Source organism: Ictidomys tridecemlineatus, chromosome 1 (genome assembly GCF_052094955.1).
Source record: "Ictidomys tridecemlineatus isolate mIctTri1 chromosome 1, mIctTri1.hap1, whole genome shotgun sequence".
Classification (NCBI taxonomy): domain Eukaryota; kingdom Metazoa; phylum Chordata; class Mammalia; order Rodentia; family Sciuridae; genus Ictidomys; species Ictidomys tridecemlineatus.
Genome location: NC_135477.1, coordinates 209464500 through 209488002, shown reverse-complemented (window position 1 = coordinate 209488002; position 23503 = coordinate 209464500). Strand labels below are relative to the sequence as shown.

The window sequence follows — 23503 nt, the reverse complement described above, 5'->3', positions numbered from 1 at the left end:
TTTTACTCTCTTGCTGTAAATTATTATTGCTAACTCAGCTCCCACTCTTCTCTTGTATAAACCCACCTTTCCAGTCAAATATGTCTACTCATTTTATTTTAAGTCCTGTTCTTTCCTATCCCCATGCCATTGCCCAATCCATTCAGCAGGACTCATAGCACCCATTTTGGTTCTTCTGGTTACTCATACTCACTGCCCTAAATCTTATTAGTAAACTAATAATAATTTACTTTGTGACTGCGAGAGAGGGTAGCACTTTGAAAAAGCTCCAGAATGCTTGTGATACAATGTCTCCTACTCATCCCCTTTTGCTTACTGCTTATTGTGGTTCTAATGTGGTCAAAGACTTCGAAGGCAGATTCAAGACTAATTTTATATGTTAGTCTAAATGTACAACTTTAATTCAAAGGACAGGAATGGTTCCTTTGTCCTACTTATAGTACATACACACCTATCTTTGGAGGTCAACTAAAATTTAGCCTCTGTATCCTAAGCACTATTATAATTATTTTGGAAACAACAAAAGAAACACATTCCATTATTAATTATTTCCTAGAACTGAATTTTAGGCTGTTTTGTTTTTAAGAGAAACATGTTATTGAGGGTAGTCAGGTGATACCCAGACTAGTCTGTATTCTGAACAATAATGTAGCTAAAATTTCAAAAGGACTTCATGCTTTGAAGAGTTAATATTTAGAATTTTTTCTTTACTCCAACTCCCTTAGCCGAAGGACATCATGACAGTGCTCTAACTCACATGCTTTATACAGCCATTGCCTTCTTAGGTGTGGCAGATCATAAGGTATGTTCCTTTCTTTGTTGTTAATGTGATCAAAAGATTTTGAAAAGTCATAGCAACTAAAACTTTAAAAGTGCGTTTAAGGGGCTGGGGTTGTGGCTCAAGCGGTAGCGTGCTCACCTGGCATGTGTGCGGCCCAGGTTTGATCCTCAGCGCCACATACAAACAAAGATGTGTGTCCACCAAAAACTAAAATAAATAAATAAATAAATAAATATTTAAATTTTTTTTTTTTAAAAAAGTGCGTTTAAGGGGCAGGGGATAAAGCTCAGTAGTAGAGTGCTGGCCTAGCCCTTGTGAGGCACTGGGTTCAATCCCCAATATCACCAAAAAAAGCATTTAAAATAAGTTATCAGGGTTGAGTGTGACGGCTTATGCTTGTTATCCCAGCAACTCCAGAGGCTGAGGCAGGAGGATCGCAAGTTAGATGCCAAGCCTCTGCAATTTAATGAGACCCTGTCTAAAAGGAAAAAAATTAAAAGGACTGGGGATGTGGCTCAGTTATAGAGTCCCCCTGGGTTCAGTCCCCAATAATCTCCAAATAAGATAAAATAAATAACCAGGGTGTAGAGTTCAGTAATAGAATGCTTCCCTAATATGTATAAGGCCCTGGGTTAGAATCCCCAGCACTACAAAGATAAATGTTTTTTTGATTACTGGTTAAATTACAATATTGCCTTCCATTTAAGTAGTTAGGTAATTGGGAATATAGGAAAAACATACTGGTTCCACTTCTTCAATGTATATTTAGGATTGAATATTAGACTGTGTGTTTCCAATAACACTTACCTAATTTTACTCATAGGGTGGAGTACTGCTGCTAGTACTGGCTTTGTGTTGCAAAGTTGGTTTTCATACAGCTTCCAGAAAGCTCTCTATAGATATTGGTGGTGCCAAACGTCTTCAGGCTTTATCCCAGCTTCTTTCTGTGTTTCTCTTGTGCCCATGGGTCATTGTTCTTTCTGTGACGACTGAGGTAAGAACAATAATTTTTTGGTAATTAAAATAAATTGCTATTACTTACAAGTTTTAGCCCAGGATATTGTATTTTAGTATAATATGAGGTTGAAAGTAGCTTAAATTATTGTTATTTTTTTCTTGGTAGTTTTTTAAATTTGGAATTAATGTTATTGCTTATAAAAATACGGGCAAAACATTATTACATTTACAGATCCCTCATCTTCCTATGGCCCAAACAAATCAGTGGAAGAAATAACAATTAGGTTCAAGGATTGTCAGTCAACTGACAAAAAGTTATAAAATTATTAAACAATATATTTTTTTAGGCAAGAGGTTTGCAAGTTAGCCTTAACAACTTAGTAAGGCCCTAAGCAACCTAGCAAGACCCTGTCAAGATAAAAAAATGAAGAGAGGGCTGGGGATGTGGCTGAAGCAGTAACACGCTCACCTGGCATGCATGGGGCTCTGGGTTCAATCCTCAGCACCACATAAAATAAAAATGTTGTGTCCACCGAAAACTGAAAAGTAAATATTAAAATCTCTCTCTCTCTCTCTCTGTCTCTCTCTCTCTCTCTCTCAAAAAAAATAAAATAAAGAGAGCTGGAGATGTGACTCAGTGGTTAAGAGATCTGGGTTTAGTCCTTGGTACAAAAAATAAATGTGTGTGTATCACATACGTACATTCACACATACACACACATACACACATACATACACACACAGGAGAATACTGGGGAGATGTACCAATTGTTTATAGCTCTTAGATATACTAAGTTGGCATTTTATGAATCATATTGAGTCTGTTTATACATATAAGGATTAACAAAAATATTTTATAGCATCGTGTGAAATATGAACTTAATGTGCACTTAGTATTGACTCTTTTCTTTTTTTCCCCAGAGTAAAGTTGAGTCTTGGTTTTCCCTCATTATGCCTTTCATAACGGTTATCTTTTTCGTCATGATCCTGGACTTCTATGTGGATTCCATTTGTTCAGTCAAAATGGAAGTTTCCAAATGTGCTCGTTATGGGTCCTTTCCCATTTTTATTAGTGCTCTCCTTTTTGGAAATTTTTGGACACATCCAATAACAGACCAGCTTCGGGCTATGAACAAAGCAGCACACCAGGAGAGCACCGAACACGTCCTGTCTGGAGGAGTGGTAGTGAGCGCTATGTTCTTCATTTTATGTAAGCATTTTTCCTTTTGTTTTAACATTATTTTCATTAGTGTTAAAGTCATTTACTTAATTTGGAAATTTGTTCACTGCTTGCATTTCAGTACTTTCTGACAGTTAATATGTTTGGTTTTGGTAGCTTGAACTTTGAAAGTTTCTGTAATATATACATTTTTTTCTTCGTAGCTGCCAACATCTTATCATCTCCCTCTAAAAGAGGACAGAAAGGTACCCTTATTGGATATTCTCCTGAAGGAACGCCTCTTTATAACTTCATGGGTGATGCTTTTCAGCATAGCTCTCAATCGATCCCTAGGTTTATTAAGGAATCACTAAAACAAATTCTTGAGGAGAGTGATTCTAGGCAAATCTTTTACTTCTTGTGCTTGAATCTGGTAAGATTTTTAAATATTAGTGTCATATCTTAAAAGCTCAATAATTTTAATTTTGGCAAAGTTGTTTAATTTTAGAACTTCCCAAATTTTAAATAATTAGAGATGAGCTAAAATTTACATTTTGAGTAATAGCAAGATCAAGAATCATTCAAATTACCTTAGTAAATAATTTTTGAGGAATTGTGGAAGCATTGTTTTGTATGCTATTTCAAATCAGTAAATACAGTAGTTTTTAAAGCAGTTTAATCTCCTCTTTATAGTATATCACTAAGACCACCAGTTGTGCTAATATTTTAGAGCCTTGTTTATTGATTTTTATAGACATATAAATAAAAACTATCTCTAATAGATTATAAGATGGATATATCTGATTTAGCTTAGCTTCTTAGAATTTATATGAAATGAGGTTTCTTGTATAAGTGGCAGTTAAATGACTGAAGATGCAGAGTTTAAGCAGATCTTCATAGATGATTTTGGTAATTAAAGGTTAAAAATCCTCATAAATAAATTCTGATCAATCTCTGTTGAAATATATTCCCAACATACTCTTTCTGGGTTTTGTTTTGTTTTGTTTACTTTTTTTTAGCTTTTTACCTTTGTGGAATTATTCTACGGTGTGTTGACCAATAGTCTGGGTCTGATATCAGATGGATTTCACATGCTTTTTGACTGCTCTGCTTTGGTTATGGGACTTTTTGCTGCCCTAATGAGTCGATGGAAAGCAACTCGGATTTTCTCCTACGGGTAGGTACAGTGTCAAGGTAATACAGTACAATGAAAAAAATCTAAGTAAACATTCCATCTTAGGGTAATAAAATTATATTACTTTTAATATAATAATTTTCAGGAATTTATTTTTCTTCTAGTTTGAAGTAGATGAAAGAGGATGTGAACTAAGCATTTGATAAATACAAAATGTCAGTGAGCTCAAGTTTACACTCCTTAACAAATTCTTTTTTTATAGGCAGTGAGAAAGTTAAAATCTTTAGATGTTTGCCCAACATGTTTCTTTGAAGCAGTGGACTATGCATGACATTCACATATTTGTTGTTAAAAAGATCATTCAAAATTTGAAATGGCCTCATGGGAAAAATCCTTTCCTTAGTTAAATAATTTACATTATCAAAATTACTTTTGTATAAGGTATTTTGATAAGATCTACTCTAAATTAGGCTGGGGATGTGGCTCAAGCAGTAGTGCACTCGCCTGGCATGCGTGCGGCCCGGGTTCGATCCTCAGCACCACATACAAAACAAAGATGTTGTGTCCGCCGAAAACTGAAAAATAAATATTAAAAAATTCAAAAAAAAAAAGATCTACTCTAAATTAATAAATTCAGTTTTAAACTTTATATTTTGCAAGCTACAAATAATTTTGGTACAAAGAGAATCTGTTTGTCATAACAGAGTACATCAAGGGTTTATGGGAAAGGAAATAACTTCTTGTTAAGAAATTAGGAAAGGCAGCCAAGTACAATTGTGCATATCTGTAATTCCCACTACTCAGGAGGCTAAGGCAGGAGGATCCCAAGTTCAAGGCCAGCCTGGGCAACATAGCAAGAGCCTGCATCAAGGGAGACCCTCATTGCTATACAAAATTACATATAAGAGGTTGTGAGGGAAATGGGAAAATAAACAAGGAGAGTAATGAATTACAGTAGATGGGGTAGAGAGAGAAGATGGGAGGGAAGGGGAGGGGGGATAGTAGGGGATAGGAAAGATAGCAGAATACAACAATTACTAATTGGGCATTATGTAAAATTGTGGATGTGTAACCGACGTGATTCTGCAATCTGCATTTGGGGTAAAATTTGGAGTTCATAACCCACTTCAGTCTAATGTATGAAATATGATCAAGAGCTTTCTAATGTTGTGAACAACCAATAAAAAAAATTTTTGGAAAAAAAAAATTCTCAAAAAAAAATAAATAAATAAAAGGACTGGGGCTGGCGATGTGGCTCAAGCGGTAGCGCGCTCGCCTGGCATGCGTGCGGCCCGGGTTCGATCCTCAGCACCACATACCAACAAAGATGTTGTGTCCGCCGAGAACTAAAAAATAAATATTAAAAATTCTCTCTCTCTCTCTCTCTCCCCCCTCTCTCACTCTCTCTTTAAAAGAAAAAAAAAAAAAAGGACTGGAGCTGTAGCTCAGCTATAGAGTGCTTACCTAGCATGCCTGGGTCCCTGGATTCAATTCCCAGTGCTGAAAAATAAATAAATAAATAAATAAATAAATAAATAAATAAATAAATAAATAAAGACTTTTATAATCAGGGTACTAAAGAAGGACTTTAACTATATAAAATTTCAAAAGATATATGTATCAAAGGACTTTTATGATTTTTTAAATCTTGGTAATTTTTCTATTATTATTTATTAATTAGTTGAAAATCTGGACTTGTTTCTTAACTTATAAATTAATAATATTTGTACTTTAAAAATACTTGTCATTTTCCTTGTCTAAAAAATTTTCTATGTTTTTAGGTACGGCCGAATAGAAATCCTCTCTGGATTTATTAATGGACTTTTTCTGATAGTAATAGCTTTTTTTGTGTTTATGGAGTCAGTAGCTAGATTAATTGATCCTCCAGAATTAGACACAAACATGTTAACAGTAAGTCTTTTTCTTTTCCTATTTGAATTTATACTTAAAGTTTTTCTGTGTTGGAGTGTAACTATTTGTTATCTTTAACCTAAGAAGTTTTAATTTTTGTTTAAATCAATATAACTTCCTTTCTTGCTATATAGTCATTGCTCAAGGTTTCACTTTCTGTAGTTTCATGGTCTGAAAATACTAAATATTCCATAGATTAATTCCAAAGTTTTAAATGTTTTATTACATTTTTATAATTGTCCTATTTTATTATTAGTTATTGTTGTTAAGCTCTTACTATGCATAATTTATAAATTAAATTTTATAAAAGGTATAAATATATAGGAAAAAGCATAGTATATGTGAGTTTATTACTGTCTGCAGCTTCAGGCATTGACTGGGGGCCTTGAAACACCTCCCAAGAATAAGGAAAGACTACTGTGTTTACATTTATACTGATGATTCTTGGAAATAATTCTTTTCTCTGAATATTTTAGTAGTCAAAATACTAGATTACATTGTAAAACATTGGTTTATTTCTGAGTTAATTTTGGCTTAAAGTTGTTTTGTTTGTTTTGTTTTGTTTTGTTTTGTTTGGATACTGAGGATTAAACCCAGGGGTACTTTATCACTGAGCTACCTCCCCAACATTTTTAAATTTTGAGACAGAGTCTCACTGAGTTTCCTAAGGCCTCACTAAGTTGCTGAGGCTGGCCTCGAACTTGTGATCCTTCTGCCTTAGCCCCCTGACTTGCTGGGATTATAGGTATGCACTACCACACCCAGCTAAAGATGTATTTTTAAATACCTGAGGAAATTTGTACAACATTAGAAATGAAATCAGAAAAATATTAAAATTTTAAAGGTTTTACTCTACAAATTATATCAGTACCATAGAAATGTTTAATGTTCTCTTTGTACCTCCAAACATTATATGTAGCATTTCTTATAGTTGGCACACCCTATCCTCACTTCTGCCTGCAGCATCCCTCAAGATTATGCTTGTATGTCTCTCTGGTAGTATATTTTCCATTAATCCCTCTCTTCCCTTCATTCTCTAAGAATGAGATATATATTTGCATGAAAAACATTTTCAAGATGTACTAAATAAAAAACACAGCAACCAAGTACAGTGACTCATGCCTGTGATCCTAGTCTAAAGCAGGAGGATTGCAACTTTGAGGCCAGCCTCAGCAACTTAGCCAAGACCTTTTCTCAAAATAAAAAGGGCTGGGGAGCCTCTGGGAGCAGTGGCACACACCTGATCCCAGCAGCTGGGGAGGGTGAAGCAGGAGGATTGCTATTTCAAAGCCAGCCTCAGCAATTTAGTGAGGCCCTAAGCAACTCAGTGACACCTTGCCTCTAAATGAAATACAAAAAATGGCTGGGGATGTAGCTCAGTGGTTAAGCACCTCTGGGTTAAATTACCCCCCAAAAAAGGGCTGGGGATATAGCTCAGTAACAAAACACCTGTGGGTTCAATCTCCAATACCCTCCCCAAAAAATTACAAAATAATATAAGAAGTACTATTCTCTTAGAAAGAAGAGACTGTAGTTCTGGAGGGTAGAATCATAGAAGGACTATCACTTTCTACTACATTTTTTTTCCTGATGAAATATATAAAAATGAGGTGTTGGGCTGGGGATGTGGCTCAAGCGGTAGCGCGCTTGCCTGGCATGCGTGCAGCCCAGGTTCGATCCTCAGCACCACATACCAACAAAGATGTTGTGTCCAACGAGAACTAAAAAAAATAAATAAATATTAAAAATTCTCTTTCACTCTCTCTCCTCTCTCACTCTCTCTTTAAAAAAAAAAATGAGGTGTTTCTCAGTAGAGGAAAAGGAGTATTTATGAGATAATGGGGTTTTTTTTTTTTAATTTTTAATTTTTTTTATTGGTTGTTCACAACATTACAAAGCTCTTGACATATCATATTTCATACATTAGATTGAAGTGGGTTATGAACTCCAAATTTTACCCCAAATGCAGATTGCAGAATCACGTCGGTTACACATCCACAATTTTACATAATGCCCAATTAGTAATTGTTGTATTCTGCTACCTTTCCTATCCCCCGTCCCCTCCCCTCCCATCTTCTCTCTCTACCCCATCTACTATAATTCATTACTCTCCTTGTTTATTTTCCCATTCCCCTCACAACCTCTTATATGTAATTTTGTATAGCAATGAGGGTCTCCTTTCATTTCCATGCAGTTTCCCTTTTCTCTCCCTTTCCCTCCTATCTCATGACTCTGTTTAATGTTAGTCTTTTCTTCCTGCTCTTCCTCCTTGCTCTGTTCATAGTTGCTCTCATTATATCAAAGAAGACATTTGGTATTTGTTTTTTAGGGATTGACTAGCTTCACTAAGCATAATCTGCTCTAGTGCCATCCATTTCCCTGCAAATTCTATGATTTTGTCATTTTTTATTGCTGCATAGTACTCCATTGTGTATAGATGCCACATTTTTTTTATCCATTCATCTATTGAAGGGCATCTGGGTTGGTTCCACAGTCGATAATGGGGTTTTTGTAAGCAGTATTTGGTTTCATTCAAACTCAATTAACTACCTGCAAGCTTATAAGGCTAACAGAATTTTTTTTTTTTAAAGAGAGCAAGAAGGAGATAGAGAGCAAGAGAGAGAATATTTTTTAATATTTATTTTTCAGTTTTCGGTGGACACAACATCTTTATTTTATTTTATGTGGTGCTGAGGATCGAACCCAGCGCCCCATGCATGCCAGGCGAGCGCGTTACCGCTTGAGCCACATCTCCAGCCCACAGAAATTTTAAAATCTGGCAGACAGCTGGGCACAGTGGCACACACGTATAACTCAGGAGGCTGAGGCAAGAGGATTGCAAGTTTGAGGCCATTCTCAGCAATTTAGCAAAACACCATCTCAAAACAAAAAGGACTGGGGGGCCAGGGTTGTAGCTCAGTGGTAAAGTGCTTGCCTAGCACATGTGAGGCACTGGGTTTGATCCTCAGCACCACACATAAATAAACATAAAATTTTAAAAAAAGAAAAAGAACTGAGGATATAACTCAGTGGTAAAGCACCCCTGGATTTAATCCCCAGTAAATTTTTTTTTAATTAAAAAAAAAAATCTGGCAGGGGCTGGGGATGTGGCTCAAGTGGTAGCGCGCTGGCCTTACATGCATGAGGCACTGGGTTCGATTCTCAGCACCACATAAAAATGAAATAAAGATTTTGTGTCCAACTAAAAAATATTTAAGAAAAAAAAATCTGGCAGACAAATGGTCTGAATCACAGGAAGGAGCAGATAAGCTTTAAACATATTCACTAAAATAAATCTCTTTTCTTACTGCCTTGAAATACAGAAATATAGTTTAAATTATTTGTCTCCCTCAATTTTATATTATCCTTTAATAAATTAATTTCTCTAAAGGAAAAATTGTAGACACATGTAAATTAAATAACATCCTTAGCTACTGTTCAGAATCATAAGAGAATAATCAAAGATTAGTAGCTTTGTTTATACTTTGGAGTATTATTGTGGCACCATTGGATCAAGATAATTTCATACATTTTATTAGGAGATTGCTACCGTATATTTGCTTTTTCATTGTATCTTTTGTATTTCAGAAAATTTACTATAAAGGCACAGAAAGATGATATTTATTTGGAATCAGTTAATAATTTACAATCATTGTCATATAAATTGTTAAAATTTATATAGTAATATAAATAAGATTTCAAATATAGTATATACCTCTCCTAGTAAACATTCTTTTCCAACTCTTTATTTAAACAAAACTTTGTGCTGTTTATTTACATGTGCATAAGCCGTGAACAAATTACATATCATTCTTTAATGACTTGTTTAAAGTAAATCCAGTCCCTCTACTTGTCAGTTTTGTTTGGTGTCTGAAAGAATGATTCTTCCAAAATATTCTAAAATTCACATTTTTAACATTTGGACTTAAGTTATACTTAAGTTTTACTGTAAATATTTTCAAAACTGTAATATGTAGACATATAATAGCTTTTATAACAAGTTTCTTTTGATTTTACAAATTTAAAGGATTTCTTTCCTCCCTTTTGCTAGCCAGTCTCAGTTGGAGGGCTGATAGTAAACCTTATTGGTATCTGTGCCTTTAGCCATGCCCATAACCACAGCCATGGAGCTTCTCAAGGAAGCTGTCACTCATCTGATCACAGCCATTCGCATCATATGCACGGACACAGTGACCATGGGCATGGTCACAGCCATGGATCTGCAGGTGGGGGCATGAATGCTAACATGAGAGGTAAGTCCTTATGAAATACTCTCCTACCTTTCACTTGTGTTCTGAATTGATATTTTGTGCTTATTTTTATTCACTATTGACCCTATAGGACTCTGTTATTTTTAGAGCAATCTGGCTAAAAAAAAGTCTGAGCAGGACACATTGGTGTTCCCCTGTAGCAATACCAGCTACTCTAGAGACTGAGGCAAGGAAAATTGTGAGTTTGAGGCCAGTCTCAGCAATTTAGTAAGACCCTGTCTCAAAAAAAAAAAAAAAAAAAAACTTTAAATAAAAGAACTAGGAACATAGGGCTAGGTATGTAACTCAGTGCCCCTCAGTTCAACCACAGTGCTAAAAAATAATAATAATTAATTTAAAAATTAAAATTAAAAAATCTTAAGTTACCTTCAGTAGAAAACACTGCTATTTGACCAGGTATGGTGGTACACACCTTTAATCTCAGCTATTTAAGAGATTGAGGCAGTAAAATCGAAAGTTCAAGGCTAGGCTACACAATTCAGTGAGATCCCATCTCAAATAAAAATAAAGGGGGGCTGGGGATATAGCTCAATTGGTAGAGTGATTTTCTCACATGCACAAAGCACTGGGATCAATCCCCAGTACCACAAAAAAATTTTAAAAAGGACTGGATTGTAGCTCAGTGATAGAGCATTTGGCTAGTATATTCCAGGCCCTGGGTTCAATCCCAGTATTGCCCACCCATAAAAAAAGAAAAGTCACGTTTGTTTAATTAAAATGGAATATTGTTCATCTTTTTTAAAAAATAAGAAAATTCTGGGGCTAGGGTTTTGGCTCAGTGGTAGAGTGCTCACCTAGCATGTGTAAGGCATTGGGTTCAAACCTTAGTACCACATAAATAAATAAATAAACAAACAGAATAAAGCTATTGTGTAAAAGAAATTCTTTTTAAAAAAGTAAGGAGATTCTGTAATATACAGCAACATGTCTTGAGGATACTATGCTAAGTGAAAGAAGCCAATCACAGAAAAACTGTTCCTGTGTGATTCCACTTACATGTGATGATATTCATAGAACAGTGGTGACTAGGAAGAGATATAAAGTTGCTAGTCAACAGGCATAAAGTTTCAGTTAATAAGATGTATACGTTTATGAGATTATTTGTATAACATACCTCTAGGCAACAGTGATGTATTATGCTATTAAAATTTGGTTGAGGGTAGTTATTATGTTAACTGTTCTTACCACAATAAATAGATTTTTTAGAAAGTGAAAATCAAGGGCCTGGGAGTGTAGCTCAGTGGTGGAGCACTTATCTAGCATGTACGAGGTCCTGGGTTTGATTGCTAACACCAACAAATATATATACATATGTATTTGTTCATAATGTCTACTTTTAAATTATTATACGTCAAAACTTGGCTCAAGCATGATTTTTTAGGAAGCCTTCCCAAATAAAGTATATCAACTTATTAAAACTTAACCACACTGTGTCCTAGTAGCCTTTACCTTTTTTTTTTTCTAATTTTTTTTTCTTAGTTGTTGATAGATTTTTTTTTATTTATTTATATGTGGTGCTGAGAATCAAACCCAGTGCCTCACACATGCCAGGCAAGTGCGCTACCACTGAGCCACAGTCCCAGCCCTGTCCTTACCTTTTTACAGTACATTAAATTCCCTGAGGACAGTAACCATGTCCCTTTTTTTTTTTTTTTTTTAATTTTTAGTTGTAGGTGAACATAATACCTTTATTTTATTTATTTACGTGGTGCTGAGGATCAAACCCAGTTCCCCACACATGTGAAGCAAGCACTCTACCACTGAGCCACAACCCCAGCCCTAACCATGTCCTTTTGAAGTACCACTAGCAAAGTGGTGATGCCTAGTAGGTACCCAGCAATATCGGTAAGATGGATTTAAAAAGCTAAATTAGATACTTTTATTTATAATGTTTTTATATATTTTCTTTGTAGGTGTATTTCTACATGTTTTGGCAGATACTCTTGGCAGTATTGGTGTGATTGTATCCACAATTCTTATAGAACAGTTTGGATGGTTCATTGCCGATCCCCTCTGTTCTCTTTTTATTGCTGTATTAATATTTCTCAGTGTTGTCCCACTGATTAAAGATGCCTGTCAAGTTCTCCTTCTGAGACTACCACCAGAATGTGAAAAAGAATTACATATTGCCTTAGAAAAGGTACTGTATGTAATTTCTTTACTGTTGTTTTTCTTTTAAAGTAGCATTTAAAAATGAGTAAGTTGACTGACAAGAAATGTGCAAATAAATTTTTTTTTTTACTTAATGGATATAAAACAGGAACCAAATAAAGAGACAGAGACATGTTCTTGGATGGGGATACTATATTATAAAGGTATTTATTTTTTTGTTGTTGTTTAAAACTCAATTCAGTTGCCTCACATTGGAATTTTGTTTTGCTTTTTATTTGTGGGACTAGACAATCCAGTATTATTTTGAAATTTGGAAGAGTTAGTTTTTGAGTATAAAGAAGCATACATAATTTTTAGAATTAACTAATTAGTTTAATAGGTTCCTGTTTTATTATTATAAAGTTATACATTAACATATAAAACTTAACAGTTTTGTCCTTAACAAGAAGAAAGCAAATGAATTATTTTTTAAAATAATCGTTTATCGGGGCTGGGGATGTGGCTCAAGCTGTAACGTGCTCGCCTGGCATGCGTGGGGCGCTGGTTTTGATCCTCAGCACCACATAAAAATAAAGATGTTGTGTCCACCGAAAACTGAAAAATAAATATTTAAAAATTCTCTCTCCTCTCTCTCTCTGTCTCTTTAAAATAAATTAATTAATTAATTAATTAATAGTTTGTCTAGAAACAGACCCAGAAACTTATGAAATTCAATGTACACCAAAGATGTCATTTCAGATCTGTGAGGAGAAGGAATTGATCTGCTTTGAATTAATTACATTTCTACTTCGTAGAAAAGAAAGTTATACCTCCATTCCATACTATAAAAATATATTTCCAACAGATTAAATGTATAAATGACAAAAAATTATAAAATTGCTGAAATAAAATAGAAGCTTTTTTTTTTTTGGTGATACTAGGGGTTAAACCCAAGGCCTAAAGCTCACTAGGTAAGCACTCTACTATTGAGCTATATCCCAAGCCAAGCTCAAAAAGTATATTTTTATAGTCCCAAAGGAAGGGAAAGGCTTTTTTTTAAATATTTATTTTTTAGTTGTAGTTGGACACAATACCTTTATTTCACTTATTTATTTTTACGTGGTGTTGAGGATCGAACCCAGGGTCTTGCACATGCAAGGCGAGTGCTCTACTGCTGAGCCACAACCTCAGCCCCCACCCCTGAAAAGCTTTTATAACCTTAAAGTGAAACCAGAAGCTAAAAAGTAAGGCAGGGATCTACACATTTAACAAATTGAAAATTGCTAGTTAGAGAAAGAGTCCCTTAATGAACATGAAATACAAATGGCAGATCAAGAGGAAATGTTTGAAGTACATATAAAAATACAAAGACTTACTATTCATATTCCTTTAAATCAAGAAAAAAACAGTTTTATAGAAAAATAGACTGGGGATATAGACAATTCCTAGTAAAAACAAATACAACAATGTTTATTCACTTTGTGGTTTGCCATATCAAATTAAAGAAATTGGGGTTGGCATAGAAATTGTGGAACATAGTGTTGTCCATAAAGTATGTTATGGAATGAGTTTCTTTACTAGAGACTGACATAAAAGCCAATCTTTTAAAAAGGAAAAGTTGAGGGCTGAGATTGTGGCTCAGCGGTAGAGCTCTTGCCTAACATGTGCAAGGCCCTGGGTTCGATCCTCAGCACCTCACAAAAATAAATATTAAAATAAAGTTATTGTGTACAACCAAAAAAGTAAATATTAAAAAAAGAAAGAAAGAAAAAAGTTGATTTTGTGATTTTATTTTGTTGTGTGTTTGTGTTGGATATCAAATTCAGGGCTTTGAAAACTAGACACATATTGTACCACTGAGCCATACCCCTGGTCCCAGAATTCTGAATGTATAAACTAGCCTCTTTAGCCTCTTGCACTAGGACATAACTAAGCTCAGTGGTAGCCTGCATATGCAAAGCCCTGGGTTCAATCCCTAGCACTTCAAAGAAAGAGAAAAAGACATAAACTATAGCATCTTTTTTTTTTTTTTTAGTTGTAAGGTGGACACCATGGCTTTATTTTGTTTATGTTTACACTGTGCTGATGGTCAAACCCTGTGCCTCACACATGCTGGACAAGCATTCTACCACTGAGCCACAACCCCAGCCCACATAAACTATAGCATCTTAACCCACTTTTCACAAATTAAGTTAGTCAAGGGGCTGGGGATGTGGCTCAAGCAGTAGCGTGCTCGCCTAGCGTGCGTGCGGCCCGGGTTTGATCCTCAGCACCACATACAAACCAAGATGTTGTGTCTGCCGAAAAACTAAAAAATAAATATTAAAAAAATTCTCTCTCTCTCTCTTAAAAAAAAAAATTAAGTTAGTCAAGTTTTCTCCCTTTCTCATAATACATTCTACTTTTTAAAGTATTTTTTATTTCAGCTAGGCATGTGGCACACACCTGTAATCCCAGCAGTTTGGGAGGCTGAGGCAAGAGGATTCCAAAGTTGAAGCCAATTTAGTGAAGCTATAAGCAACTTAGCAAGACCCTGTCTCAAAATAAGAAATGAAAAGTGCTGGGGATGTAGCTCACTGGTGAAGTACCCTTGGGTTCAATCCCTAGTACCTAAGATAAAATAAAATAAAATGAAAAGTATTTTTTATTTCAAAGATAATATATATCCATTACAGAAAACTTCAAAATAAAGAAAAGTACAAAAAAGAAAATCACATAAATTTTACCACCTGGGAAGAAATATTTTTCCAAGTTGTTTTTCTATATAAAAATATTTCAAAAATAAAAAGAGCGGGCTGAGATTGTGGCTCAGCGGTAGAGCGCTTGCCTTGCAAGTATGAGGCACTGTTTGATCTCCAACATCACATAAAAATAAATAAATAAAGGTATAATAAATAAATAAATAAATAAATAGAGCAAAAACTGTTCTGCACCTTACTACTTCTGGCCTATCCCTAATACCGTTTTCTTCTTTTTTTTTTTTTTTGTAAAATTTTCTCTATTTAAGTATGTTAGATTGGATAATATTCTAATAGATTTTTTATAATAACTTTTTTTTACCCATGCTAGACAAGTGCTCTACCACCAAGCCACAACCCCAGCCCTCTAATACATTTTTAATGACTCTGTACTATTTATATAACCAATCCTCTATTGTTGAACATGGAAGAAACTTTTGAATATGTTAGCTCTATATAACAAATAATGTGTATATGTATGTATCAGTGTAACTGAACTGTGTATTTCATTGAACATATTCAGATAATGTTTAGAATAGGCAAAGTACATGTTATATAAAGATACCTTTACTTCAAGCTAGCTATCCTTATGCACCTTACTACTTCTGGCCTATCCCTAATACCATTTTCTTCTTTTTTTTTTTTTTTTTTAATCAGCATAATGATTCTAGACCCAGGAATCTATGTTTGATTTATAGCAGAGAACATCCCATTTTAAATAAATTAGCCTTAGCTGGGTGTGGTGGAACATGCCTGTAATCCCAGCAACTCTGGAGGCTGAGGCAGGAAGATTGTGAGTTGAAAGCCAGCCTCAGCAACTTAACAAGACCCTAAGCAACTCAGCAAGCCCCTGTCTTTAATAAAATAGAAAAAAATGGCTGAGAATGTGGCTTGGTGTTTAAACATTCCTTGGTTCAATCCTTGGTACTAAAAAATTAAATATAAATAAATAAACAAATTAGTCTTTGAGACCATTTATATCACCTCTCCTTTGATTTGACAGATACAGAAAATTGAAGGATTAATATCATACCGAGACCCTCATTTTTGGCGTCATTCTGCGAGCATTGTGGCGGGAACAATTCATATACAGGTGACATCTGATGTGATGGAACAAAGAATAGTACAGCAGGTAATAGTATTCTTTTGTTTTAGTAATTTCAGTTGAGATGATTTATACATAAAATTGCACACCTCTGTTATGTGGCTCAGTAGTTATTTACTCCTCAAAAATATTAATCTTAGCCAGGCATGGTAGTGCATGCCTGTAGTCCCAACTACTCAGGAGGATGAAGTAGGAAAACTGCAAGTTGAAGGCCAGCCTGGGCAACTTAGCAAGAACTTGTCTCAAAATAAAATAATGGGAAAAAAGGACTACCATTATTGCTTAGTGATAGAGTGCTTGCCTATCATGTACAAAGGCCTAGGTTCAATCCCTAGTATTACCAAAAAAATTTCATTTATGATCCATCTTGGTTCCCAGTAGGTTATCAAGAAATAAATTATTGTAAATATGCCCTAAATTAGTAATAACCAGGTTGGCAGGGTATATGCTATGTTTGGAGATAAAGGATCTTGTTGAGAGCCACAGTTTAGTAGAATGACGCCTGGCATTTTGCCAGAGGGAATGGTTGAAAGGTGACCCTGCTCCAGGAGTAGGGCGGATCCTGCTAGGAATAGGGCGGCTCCGGGATTAGGGCGGATCCTGCCGGACCCACTACTTTGGAGTTCCATTGAGTTCTCGCAGGGTTCCAAGAAAATTGACACGCGGAGCCCAGTGGAGGGAATGTGTTCCCGGGAAGTGTGTGTAGAGTGCCAGTGATAGTTCAGGAATTAAGAGTTGTTGTTTGAACCTACAAGGCTTTGTAGCAGCTGGGTTATTTGTGCCCAGCAGACTTAGGCAGGATCAAAACAGCCCCAAGGGTTGGAGATGTGGCTCAGTGGTAGAGCACTTGCCTGGGCATGTGTTAAGGCCCTAGGTTCAATCCTCAGTACCACCAAAAAGAAAAAAAAAAAAAAAAGAAAAATTCCTGTGGCCCTATGGTAGATGCAACATATGGAAACCTTAGCTGTTCTTATTTTCTACTTTAAATGTCAGGTCAGTAATTTAATGACCTTCTTACAGATGTATCTAACTTTTTTTATTTTATTTTTAGTTACAGATTGACACAATACTTTTGTGTATTTTTTTTTTAAGGTGAGAGAATTTTTAATATTTTTTGTTTTTGGCAAACACAACATCTTTGTTTGTATGTGGTGCTGAGGATTGAACCCGGGCCGCACGCATGCCAGGCAAGCACGCTACCGCTTGAGCCACATCCCCAGCCCTGTGTATTTTTATTTTTATGCGGTGCTGAGAATAAAAACCTAGTGCCTGACACATGCGAGGCAAGCACTCCACCACTGAGCCACAGCCACAGACCCACAGATCTATCTAACATTTTAACTAGATAATAAACATTTCTCTGAGGGTTTAATCTTAGATTATCTATAACTATAAAAAATATATTAATTATGTAAGATGTAAAGATGTAATACTTTATGTAAAGATTAAATACTTTAAATGCTTTCAAATGTCTGGATTTTTGAAACAGGTTACAGGAATACTTAAAGATGCTGGAGTAAACAATTTAACAATTCAAGTGGAAAAAGAGGCATACTTTCAACACATGTCTGGCCTGAGTACTGGATTTCATGATGTTCTGGCTATGACAAAACAAATGGAGTCCCTGAAATACTGCAAAGATGGTACTTATATCATGTAAGATAATCGGGAATTATCCCTGGGAAATGACAATGATTAAATGACACTATTTATAATATTGCCAGAAGGACAAAAATTGCACATAATTGTACAAAAACTTTTAAAGCTCCCTACTGTTGGATCAAGGAATCTTTCTTAAAGAATATTTAAATACAGAATGAAGCATAATGGTATAAGAAAAATAATTACCATATTTGAATTATGAGAGCAATTTAAAATTTGAGGGAACATGACGTACTGCATCGTCTTCAAAAATGGACACGTAATGATGGATTCTAGTGAAGACCAAAATTACTTCTGTATGTTTACTTTCTATCAGAAAGCATCTCCATTGTAAATATGTATTTACATGTTTATTACAAAGACCCAAATGAAAAGTTTTTAGTCAATTTTTGCATAGCCTGAGGATAAAATAGGAATAAAAATTCTATATTTATGGATTTTCTGTATATAAAACTGGTTTCTAATTATAACTTAAAAGTAAAATCTGTATTGCCACTTTAAATGTAAACTAAATTATTTAGAAGAAACTTCAGCCACTGATTTGAGATAAGCAGTGAGAATAGGGAAGGATAACTTTGCAGTTTTTGATGTATTACAAAACCAACCACTCTGTAAAATAAATTTTTTTACTTTTGGTAATATTTGCAAATGAATAATTAATTTATTAGGGTAAAAAACTTTAATACTAAGTTGTGTCCATGTTTTTCATTTACTTGTCATCTTTCTCCAGAGTAGAATATTCCATTTCTTATTATGCATTTGGCATTCCAAGCTGTTTATCACACTGGTATCCAAGCAATCCTAGGCTTTTCAACTTCTCATTTGCCTCCATATGTTGTAGAAAAGCCAGTTAAGAGAATGATTACCAACTCAGAGTTGAATTCTCTGCCTTTGGATATAACTTTTTTCTAATTTCTGGAACATGTAGCTAAGTAAGAAATAATCAAGTCGAGCGTGGTGACACACATTAGCCCCTGTAATCCCAGGGACTCAGGTGGCTGAGATAGGAGGGTTGCGAGTCCAAAGCCAGCCTCAGCAACTCAGCAAAGTGCTTTGCAACTCAATGAGACCCTGTCTCTAAATAAAATACAGAAATAGGACTAGGAATGTGGCTCAGTTGTCAAGTGCCCCTGAGTTCAATCCCTGGTACCAAAAAGAAAAAGAAATAAACAAAAAATAGTTATTTCGGGGTTTAATAAGTAAAATTTGTCCGTAAACATTTAGACAGCATGAAATCAAACTGACATATAATTACTTTGAATAATGATATCTAATTATATTTTCATTTCAAATTTTAAATGGATATATCATCCAAAAAGACTTTATAATAAATATATAATATATGCTGTTTTATGAATACCAAAGAATGTTATCCCAAAGAAACTTTTGAATATCTATTTATAAGCATCTGAATAGTTTCATTCTTATGCTAGGAATTTTGAAAAGTAGCATAAATTTAATATGGGTACTATTTTCTTATATATTATAATGGCAAACATGTACTGTAAATGATATTTTTGTCTTACTAATTTTAATATGTGAGGAATTTTAGAAATTTGCTATAAGTTATTTTTATATTCCATGTCTTCTCTTTGCACATTTTTTTGGTCCAGAATCTTCAGTTCATATTAAAATTTTTGAGTGGTGGGAAAAATAATTGCACATTGATGTTTTAATGCAATTTTTATACATTAAGATTTTTTAAAATAAAAAAATTTAAGGGCTGGGGTTGTGGCTCAGTGGTAGCGTGCTTGCTTACCATGCATGAGGCACTGGGTTCGATCCTCAGCACCACATAAAAATAAAAAGATAATAAAGTCCATCAACAACTAAGAAAATATTTTTAAAAAATAAAATAAAAAGAAGGTCTAAGGAAGAACTGGTTGTCTTGTCCCTTAAAAAAAAATAAGTAAATAATGGGCTGGGGTTGTAGCCTAGCAGTGGAGCGTTTGCCTAGCACATATGAGGCCCTGGGTTCAATCCTCAGCACCACATAAAAATAAATAAATAAAATAAAAGTATTGTGTCCAACTACAACTAAAAAATAAATATTAAAAAATAAAGGGGGGTGGGGTCGTGGCTTAGCGGTAGAGTGCTCGTATAGCACATGCGAGGCCCTGGGTTCAATCCTCAGCACCACATAAAAATAAATAAAATAAAACCAAGTATCCAACTACAACTAAAAAAAAATTTAAAAAAGAAAAAGGGCTGGGGTTGTGGTTCAGTGGTAGAGCGCTCGCCTAACATGTGCGAGGCCCTGGGTTCAATCCTCAGCACCACATAAAATAAAGAAAAACAAAGGTATTGTATACAACTAAAAAGAAATAAATATTTTTTAAAAATAATAAGTAAATAAATTTTAAAAAATTTAAAAATTTAAGCAGTTAGGAGGGTACGCTAAATATTACACCAATGTTAAATTTTTCATTTTCCTTAGAAGGCATATAACAGCAAAAATAAATTAATGTGATTGATTGAGAACTATCAGGGTGGAAGAGAAGTGGGCTGACAGTTAAGGGGTATAGCTGGAAATTAGAGCAACTAGGTTTTGAAAGAATCAGGTTGCTAGTTCCATTTCATGGAGACCATGTGACTTTAGGCAAATCAGCCTCTTTTTTATATTTTTTCCCCTCATTCTTAAAGGCAATACAGTGTGCTCAAATCTGCTTTACCAGGGTTTGGGAACAAAAGGATATGTGAAAATAAAAAGTTGCAAAGGGCTAAATAATTTGAGGAATTATTATTTTAACTTTAACTTCAAAGGCAGCTTTCATTAATTTCTCTCTTTTTTAAATAATCATCATTCTAAGAGATTTATTAGATATTAAGTGTACAGATAAGTTTAAAATAATATCCAAGACAGAAGCCTATTTGATAGTTCATTTGGTCCGAGAAAGGAGGTGATTGTTTATCAGTCTCTCAACCATTATTTCTGTTATTACGAACTTAGGAGCATATGATTTCCCCTTAAAATAGACTTTGCATCTTTTATTTTATTTTGTTTTTAATATTTTTAGGTTTTTTTTTTTTTTTTAATTTTTATGTGGTGCCAAGAATCGAACCCAGTGCCTCACACTGTAAGGGTCCAGCGAAACGTCGGAGTAAGAGACCACAAGAGACTGTCTTATGCAAAAGCAGAAGGGTGGGTTTATTTGGAGACCAGCATGCTGGGGCTCCCTCTATAGCAAAGAGAGAGAGAGCCCTGAGAACCGCTTGAGCAGAGCTTATATACTTTTCTTGGAGAGGGCATGGAGGGAAGTTCATTGATGGGTCAGGGTGAGTGGGCAGTTTGCCTGCAACCGAGTGAGGGAGTGCATCCTGCAGTTTGGCAGTTGGGGACAGCACATTCTGGGAACAAGATTAGCAAAGAGTTCACAATTGGGGACAACACATCCTGGGAACAAGATTTCAACAGTGTTTTGTTAAGCATATAGAAAAACAGAGTGACAAGTACCTATTTTATTAACCTTTCAACACATGTAAGGCAAGTGCTATACCACAACCCCCACCCTTTGCATCTTTTATAGTATAAATTTGTTGTTCCCATCGCTGGCCCTAGTGGCGCACACCTGTTACCCAGCGACTCATGAGCCTTAGGCAGGAGGATTGGGAGTTTGAGACCAGCCTCAGCAATAAGGCCTTAATCAACTTAGTGAGACTCTGTCTCAAAACAAAAAATAAAAACAGCTAGGGATGTGGCTCAATGGTTAATATCCCTGGGTTCAATCCCCTGGTACCAAAAAAAAAAATTTTTGTTGTTGTTTCTTTAACATAATAACATTAACCTTTTCTAGTTTCAATAGAAAAGTAATGAAGCTACATAATTAGATACTTCTCAACAAAGGATTCTGTTTTTGCTTTATATTTAGATAAAATGTACATATTCATAATATGTGTTTGGAATACTACTCAGCTATAAAGAGCACTGCAAAAAAATAATTAAAATAAAATGACTGTTACATAACACAGAGATGAATCTCAAAAACATGTTAACTGAAAGAAGCCAGACAGAAGAGTTCACACTGATTACTTTATATGATTAAGTCCAAGAACATATAAGACTAATCTAGGGTTTGAAGTGTAGCACAGTAGTAGAGTGCTTGCTTAGCAAGCATGAGGCCCTAGGTTTAATTCCCAGCACCAAAAAAATAAATAAATAAAGACTATAGTGATAGAGCATGGGAAGTGGTCTGTATTATAAGTTTTCTATTGCTGTTATAATTACAAATTATTGCAACCTTACTGGCTTCTGTAGGTCACAAGTCCAGTATAGGTTTCTCAGGACTAAAATGGAGGAATCAGCAGGTCGGTGTTTCCTCTGGAGGCTCCAAGAAAGAATCTGTTTCCCTGATCATTCAGGTTGTTGACTGAAGTTAGTCTTTCTGTATATAGACTGAGGTCCCTGTTTCTTTGCTGCTGTTCACACCTTCTAGAGGTCACCTGTTTTCTTGGGTTTGTGGACTCCTTCCTCTATCTTCAAAGCTAGCAGCAAGTCACTTGTCATGCGTCAAATTTCTCTGCCCCTTTTCCTACTGTTGCATCTCTCTGGTTTTTCTACCTTCTTTTTCTACTTTTAAGGACTCAGTGTGATTACACGAGGCCCACACACATCTAGGCTATGCTCCCCGTCTCAAAGTGCTGTAAGACCCTTTTGCCATGAAAAGGTAATATATTCATAGATTCCAGCCATTAGGACCTGGACATCCTAGGGGAGGATGTATCACAGCACGTGTGGTCTTGAGGGTGTACAGGATTTGTTGGAAAGGAGGAAAAGGGAATATTTGGAGAGTGTTGAGATCATTCTACATCTTGGTCAAGACAGCGATTACACAGCTGTACACAACTGTCAAATCTTTGAAATTTTAATTTCTACATTATTCATTTTCTTTCTCAAGTTTTTTTTGGGGGGGCCTTGGGGTTTTTTGAGTTTTTCATTATTTCACAATTACTTTGTGCTAAGCACTACATTAGCATTTTACATGATCATATGCATTTTTTCCTCCTATTGCTCTAGTGTTACCATATATTAAGTATGCTTGAACTGATCAAGCTTGATAGTGCAGTGTGGTTGACTAGGTTTTTTTCAGATATATATTGTTCTATTTTATGGCTATTTTTCATTTGAATTTAAAGCCTAAGGAGGTTCCCCCTGCAACTTTGGGAAGTACCTAAATTTTTCAATATTAACATTCACATAGTTATGGAAAGCCTTTTTAAGAAAATGTGCTAGCCAGGTGCAGAGGTACATGCCTGTAATCGCAGCAGTTTGGGAGGCTAAGACAGGAGGATTGCAAGTTCAAAGCCAGCCTTAGCAATGGCTGAGTGCTTTGCAACTCAGTGACTAATAAAATACAAAATAGGGCTGGGAATGTGGTTCAGTGGTTGAGTGCCCCCGAGTTCAATCCCTGGTACCAAAAAAAAGAAAGAAAGAAAAGAAAATGTGCTCGTTTGCTATGAAACAAGTCTATAAGCTACTCAGGAGGCTGAGCCAGGTGAGGCAGGACTACAAGTTTGATGCCATCCTAGACAACTTATCAAGACCTGGTCTCAAAATGTAAAAATAAAGAGCTGTGGCTATGGCTCAGTGATAGAGTGCTTGCCTGGAACATGTGAGGCACTAGGTTCAATCCTCAGCACCACATATAAATAAATAAAATAAAGGTAAAAATTTTTTTTAAATAAATAAAAAGGGC

General features: G+C 35.2%; 1 protein-coding gene and 1 long non-coding RNA gene across 3 annotated transcripts in view; one reads left to right on the top strand and one right to left on the bottom strand.

Annotated features, from left to right (window-relative positions):
* Positions 1-18499, top strand: part of Slc30a5 (solute carrier family 30 member 5) — a 35179-nt gene extending 16680 nt beyond the window's left edge. Inside the window, exons 7-17 of one of the 2 annotated variants that reach the window (XR_005727910.2) lie at positions 726-802; positions 1605-1775; positions 2660-2948; positions 3122-3330; positions 3917-4074; positions 5814-5943; positions 9995-10196; positions 12128-12354; positions 12475-12529; positions 16047-16175; positions 17638-17787. Coding sequence is in view for 1 of the 2 variants with exons in the window: in XM_005319541.5 (XP_005319598.2) it covers positions 726-802; positions 1605-1775; positions 2660-2948; positions 3122-3330; positions 3917-4074; positions 5814-5943; positions 9995-10196; positions 12128-12354; positions 16047-16175; positions 17638-17808 (1763 nt within the window). In the remaining variant the exon portion in view is untranslated. Of the gene's footprint in view, positions 1-725; positions 803-1604; positions 1776-2659; positions 2949-3121; positions 3331-3916; positions 4075-5813; positions 5944-9994; positions 10197-12127; positions 12355-12474; positions 12530-16046; positions 16176-17637 lie in introns of both variants that reach the window. The other variant, XM_005319541.5, reaches the window with a different exon arrangement.
* On the bottom strand, positions 3993-5535 carry LOC144365009 (uncharacterized). The gene is made up of 2 exons (XR_013423260.1): positions 5497-5535; positions 3993-4607 (listed from the first exon to the last, which is right to left on the bottom strand). It is a non-coding gene; the product is annotated as an uncharacterized LOC144365009 (long non-coding RNA).
* Positions 18500-23503: the final 5004 nt, after the last annotated feature.